At 37.3% G+C, this 6,251-nt stretch overlaps 1 protein-coding gene across 2 annotated transcripts in view; it reads left to right on the top strand.

Annotated features, from left to right (window-relative positions):
- Positions 1–5,934, top strand: part of LOC139424294 (zinc finger protein 112-like) — a 38,729-nt gene extending 32,795 nt beyond the window's left edge. Inside the window, exons 1-4 of one of the 2 annotated variants that reach the window (XM_071176030.1) lie at positions 1,697–2,168; positions 2,319–2,443; positions 3,094–3,196; positions 3,374–5,934. In XM_071176030.1, the coding sequence (XP_071032131.1) occupies positions 1,895–2,168; positions 2,319–2,443; positions 3,094–3,196; positions 3,374–4,347 (1,476 nt within the window). In that variant the 5' untranslated portion in view covers positions 1,697–1,894 and the 3' untranslated portion in view covers positions 4,348–5,934. Of the gene's footprint in view, positions 1–1,696; positions 2,169–2,318; positions 2,444–3,093; positions 3,197–3,373 lie in introns of those variants that run through there. The other variant, XM_071176111.1, reaches the window with a different exon arrangement.
- Positions 5,935–6,251: the final 317 nt, after the last annotated feature.

The following is a 6,251-nucleotide window of genomic DNA, read 5'->3' as shown; positions in this document are numbered from 1 at the left end:
TATATTATATGGAAATCAGAGACTATGATATGTTACGAACTACAAATCGTATTAAATGTTACGAACTGCAAAACGTAAAATATCTTACGAATTGTAGCTGGTTAACGTTAGCTAAACTAGGGTTTAGGACTAAGGTTATGGTTACTTTTAGGAGTTAAGTTAAAAGGTTGGAGAAAGTGTTAGCTAAAAGAGAGAGTTCATGTTAGGGTTATAGGCGATGAGAGGGTTAGCTAAAAGGATAAGGGGAAGGGTTAGCTAAAAAAAGTTGTAAGTAGTTGAAAAGTTGGTAATTAGCTCAAATTTGAACTCGCAACCTTTGGGTAGCTAGACATTCGCGTTATATTGAAGCGGATTAAACAAGTGACATCAATAAGGGATCATAGTTTTCACCTGGATTCACCTGGTCAATCTATGTCATGGAAAGAGCAGGTGTTCCTAATGTTTTGTACACAATGAAATTGTTATTGTCCAATGCTGACTATTCTAACTATTTGCTGTATAATCAAATACAAACAATTTATGAATAAAAAAAAAACATGCGACTAATCACAATAGCAAGTAAATCAATGTTAGTAGACAATAGTTAATCAGGTGGCAAGGCATGGGAATGTTTCCTGGGGAGTGTCAATCACTTTAGTGTTGTTTTGCCCATTTAGCCACACCGATTTTAGGTTTAAGCATATTTTGTAACGTTTTGAGCAGTGGTGTAAAGTACCTAAGTAAAAATACTTTTAAGTACTACGGTATCTGTACTTCACTTTACTATTTATATTTTTGACAACTTTTACTCAACTACATTCCTAAAGAAGATAATGTACTTGTTACTCCTTACATTTTCCCTGACACCCAAAGGTACTCGTTACATTTTGAATGCTTAGCAGGACAGGAAAATGGTCTAATTCGAGTACTTATCAAGCGAACATCCCTGGTCATCCCTACTGCCGCTGATCTGGCAGACTCACTAAATACGAATGCTTCGTTTGTAAATGAAGTCTGCGTGCTGAACTGTGACCCTGGCTATCCGTAAATTTAAAAAACAAGAAAATCGTGTTGTCTGGTTTGCTTAATATAAGACATTTTAAATGATTTATACTTTTGATGCTTAAGTACATTTTAAACCAAATACTTTTAGACTTTAGACTACTCAAGTAGTATTTTACTGGGTGACTTTTACTCGAGTCATTTTATTTTATGGTATCTTTTACTTTTACTCAAATATGAAAATTGGGTACTTTTTCCACCAGTGGTTTTGAGTTTAAAACATGTTAAAATGATTCAAACGTAGGCCTATGCTATGTTTATGTGTAGGTCCATCCACATAATTATATATAGAACACTATTGTAATGTTTCTTTATTGACTTAAAATAATATTTTTTTTGTAACACAATGTGTTTTTTTGGGTCCAAGATTTTTTTAAATAAATGGAGTTAATTAATTGTCTTCATATCTGTGTCCTCTATCTATATCCTCTATTCTCACATTTCTATGACACTCAGACATATCCGACAATTGTAGGGACTAAACGTACTATATTTTTAATTGGTTTCTAAATGGATTATGTAAAGATTCGAAAAACCGCCTTCATCTCTGGTTTATGTCTGTAGTCCACGCTGGACAAGCGCGTGCGCATTGTGTGCAATGATTTCCAACAAGCAACCCCATTGGGTAAGAATTTGGAAACGTGATTGGCGTAGTACTCTCACGCAGTCTTGTAGTGCGGAATGCTTCTTCCTTTACGGTAGGTTGGAGTCTCTGTTACAACTGTAACGTTATAAATCCTCTAACAACATCAACTGACTCATAGACAAATGCCGTGTGTCTGTGTGGATTAGGGTACAAAATATTTGGAGGTACCTTGCTGTAACAAGATTGTCAGTCCATTTGTGGGACACAATGTCGTCTTCCGTTCCTTTTCACACACAGCTCACCTCCATTATGGAGGTCTTGATGAACGCGGCCGTGTCAGAAATATGCGAACTTGTGGACGATGGATACGCCGTTTTACACTTGGAAATATCTCGAAGTCAAAAAGAAAATGACGTTTTGAGGGAGAAGTTACATATAATGGAGACACGTAATGCGCATGGACATGGAAAGAAGTCAGTTGGCCTAGCTCACGAGCGCTCCATCAGAAATCACCTCCCAGTGAGACCAGTCCTCAACTTGGGTAACTTTTGTTTACAATTGCAGGGATTTAACCAATGTTTTTGATACCACCACTAGTTTACTATCCACCGTAGTCAATTCTATAGTTTGCATGGGTTTTCTCCTAATTTCTGTTGTGCCAGGTCCGTTTTTAACTCTTTTGTGTATTTAGAGACTGGTGAAAATCGATATAACGGGAGTCCCATGGGGAAAGAGTTGAACCACCTTTGCAGCGATGAGGAGCATCCAAGCAACGAAAATGAAGATTCTATAAAACAGTCTTGTGCTGTCATGAAGGTAGATTACTAATACTGTGGAATATGTTAACTACGGTTTCAGGCACCCTAGTTAAAAATGTAGTACTGGTATGATACTCTAGGACAGGGATACTCAAGTACTATTTGAGAAGGTCTGGTCACACAAATTTCCTAGGTGGTTAAGATCGGATTGGATAATGCAATTTATCGGCGTAGTAACAAACCGTCACGTCGCAACCCATGCAACCCCAATCTGCTCACACCCTCTTGTTTGCGGAGAGAAAATGTTGCATTTTTAAAGCAGATTTCACACAATTCTGCACATTTTGCATGGGGTAGAGATTTTTTTGTTACTGTTCTAAAGTGAATTTCCAGAACTTTTCTACGCATTCTCCCATGTCTTATGTGTGTTTATATGATACCAGGGGTTGAAGCCCCGATTGAGTAAAAAAGCCCCAACTTTATATTTAATTTTTTCGGAACCCGCAGTCCGAATTGACCGCGTTCTAGGTCCAGATCCGGTCCGCAGTCCGCCAGTTGAGTATGGGGGATCTAGGAGTCCTTCTCAATGGTCATAAAAAAGTGCATATTCAATACATACAACAATACAGACCATACTTATATAATGATCTATGAGACGTCATATTATTGAAAACTTTTAAAGAAAGGATGAATCTGGTTCCCTTACAGTCTATGGTGAAGGAGATGCGTAAGCCTGGGTACATCCAAATCAAAGAGGAAAGACTGGAGGGCACCATAAGCCTACAGAATTACCCAATGATAAAAGGGGAGAGTAAGTGCAATGGAAGCCTATAATAAATTGTAAAATGCCAGTCATATGGAATGGAATTATCTATAATAGAAAATACCAACCCCATCTTAGAATGATTTCTCCAAATGTCAAGGAAAGGCAATTATACACTATGATTCACTGTTCAGTTATATTTAATCAATTATTTCCTCTCTATAGGCAGTGTTGAATCAGGTGCTGATGAAGACAAAAGAGATGTGATTGGGCACACTCAGACCGACAGTCTCTTTGAGGACTATGATTCTCACATCAACGCAGACCAAGAAAGCGAGAGCACGTTCCAGAAACTTCAGCATACGAACGTTGCACACCACGTACAGAGGCAGGGATACTCAGGCTTGTGGACACCAAGAAGCACTGAAACAGATTCTGAGGATCCAGCTTGCTCTTATGCTGCAGAAATGAGCCCCACTCGTGTCACAGCTCACACAAAGCAACAACGACAGACTTCCGTAGCTGAGGAAACGTTGTTCGCTGTTGAATCTCACAATGTGAAACCAGAGGCTGCAATGCTTGATTCTGGACCCTATGAAGAAAAATATCAATCTAGCAGTAATGATAATTATTATGATAATGATAGCAGTAATGATTTGCATCCGCAAAACAGCATCTCTTCCGAGGCTAGTGAAAACTTTGGAAATATTTTCTCTAACAGTCAAGAAAATATGAGAGAGAACACCGCAAGGTCAAAGGTGGGCATAGTCCAACGCTACATGGCAGGACATACAATTCAGCACAGGGTTGGCAAGCGAGAAAAACGGTTTGTTTGTGGCTTCTGTAGAAAAAGTTTCACTTGTCCAAAGTATCTTCAGTCTCACCAGCGGGTTCACACAGGAGAGAAACCCTTCAGCTGCTCTCAGTGTGGGAAGAGGTTTGGCCAAGCCGGTTATCTGAAGAAACATCAGAATGTCCACACGGGAGAGAAACCATTTGTTTGCCCACTGTGTGGAAAGCGGTTTGCGGACTCTAGTAATCTCATCAGACACAAGAGTGTTCACACAGGAGAAAGACCCTTCATCTGCATACAGTGTGGGGAGAGGTTTGCTGCGAAAGACAACCTTAGAATTCACCTAGAGAGAAACCATTCTGGTTGCTCAAGTGCTGGAGATGTGATGTCACCGAGTATACCGTGAACACGATTAGTCATGAATAATTCAGCATTTTAACATTTTTGACTGGACTCGTTTTGTCTTTAGTGGGCTATTTAACATTTACAGTTGAGGACTAGTTTTGTAACAAAATGAATGGAATTATAAAACAAATCATTTTTAATGTGTGCCTCCATTAATATTCATATTTCAAAAGTGCTGCAAGCAATATATGAAAGGTGCAATAAACTTTTTTCAGAATTGCTCCTGAAAATGTATGTTTTTGTGAAGTAAACAATTTGAAGAATAAGGCCGTGACCTCTGCGATTTCCCTGCAAATGAAGGCTATTTTTTAAAATTGGTTTTTATTACAAATGGTCGAAATTTGTAAGACTTATCATTTTGTTTAACAATACGAAAAAGCGGCCATCAGCAGTAGAAATGATAACAAAGCAGACTGTCTTTGATTCAGTAAAAACCTGAGGGATGAGACAGGGGATATGTAACCCCTCTCAAATTCAGAACTATGGATGACTGACCATCTATGATATCAAAATTATAGTTTGAACCATGTTTTGAGGCTATATTGTTCACATGTTCTATGTTTACAAACATTGGAGAAAAACAAGCTTATATTTTGGGTTCTGATGGGGGTACGACAGTTGAACAAAGCTCATGAGGCATTTAGAAGTTAAATTCTTCAAGAATCAATGAATACATATTTTTTATGTCCAAAAATGGATGTAACAACTGCTGATTGCCCCTTTAATAGCACAAATCATATTATAGCATTGACAATATTGTTAACAGCATTAACTGTAGTGATTATGGTAACAGTAATACAAATAAAACAATGCTATTCTTAATAGTATTAACAATATTATTAATAATATTACAATTATAAACTTTAGAAAACACATTTTAAACACATTGTTATTTAGCCCATTCGTATTGCATGATGTCCCAAAATGAAAAATGTACTGGACATGCATATTGCACAGTACATAATTGCCTGTACGTTGTGTCGCAGCAAAAGGGAGTCCATTCTACTCAGGAGCAATTCTAGTTTATAATCCATCAAAATAAACAAGAAAGTAACTCAACAATATTAGAGAATAACACATACTGTATAATACATTTCAATTTTCAGGCCTTCGTATCTGCAGAATAAGTACAACTGTACTTGTTGTTCGTATGAGTTTCTCTCATAATACAATATGCTCATTACATAATTGTACGGTTGGTCCTACAGTTATTTACATTGATTACCACAATGTTACAACATGTACAATATCTGTGAAATTGAGATATTTACAATATATATGTGTATTCACAGTCCTGCTGCAACATAAAGATAAGTGTCACCTTGATACAAAACTTTTCATATTCATTTTTTTCGGCTTGATGTGCCAAAAATAACAATGCACACACACACAATGCTTCATTATTCTCCATTCTCAAATCTACTTGTTAGACATCACATGCATTTTCCTGCATTTCTGGACATTGCATCCAGGAGCACGTAGAATGTCTTGTCTTGACAGTCTTTCTTCATTCCAGCAGTTACTTCCCTGGTTTCTCCCAGGATGGCAGGATGTAAACTTCACAGATATTTTACATTCTTGAACATCCAGATTGAAAGGACTATATATATATATATATATATATATATATATATATATATATATATATATTATTTAAACTCCTCATTGCATCAGCATTTCCAATCTCGCTGGATGTTTCTCCAAACACTAGAGACTCAAAGTATATACAGCTCTGAGGTCGAACTCTGGCAGTAACCTCATTCGTTGCCACTCTCCCCAGTAAGAACACTTGTTGTTTGGCGCTGGCGCCTATGCACACTGAGTAAAACACATCATTCTCATTCTTGTCTCAATGAGTAAGAGAGAAGTATTGAACAGTATTACTAAATCACAGTGTCTACCAAA

This window comes from Oncorhynchus clarkii, chromosome 1, assembly GCF_045791955.1.
Source record: "Oncorhynchus clarkii lewisi isolate Uvic-CL-2024 chromosome 1, UVic_Ocla_1.0, whole genome shotgun sequence".
NCBI lineage: Eukaryota > Metazoa > Chordata > Actinopteri > Salmoniformes > Salmonidae > Oncorhynchus > Oncorhynchus clarkii.
The sequence above is the reverse complement of the archived record's forward strand: the minus strand, read 5'-3'. Positions and strand labels throughout refer to the sequence as shown.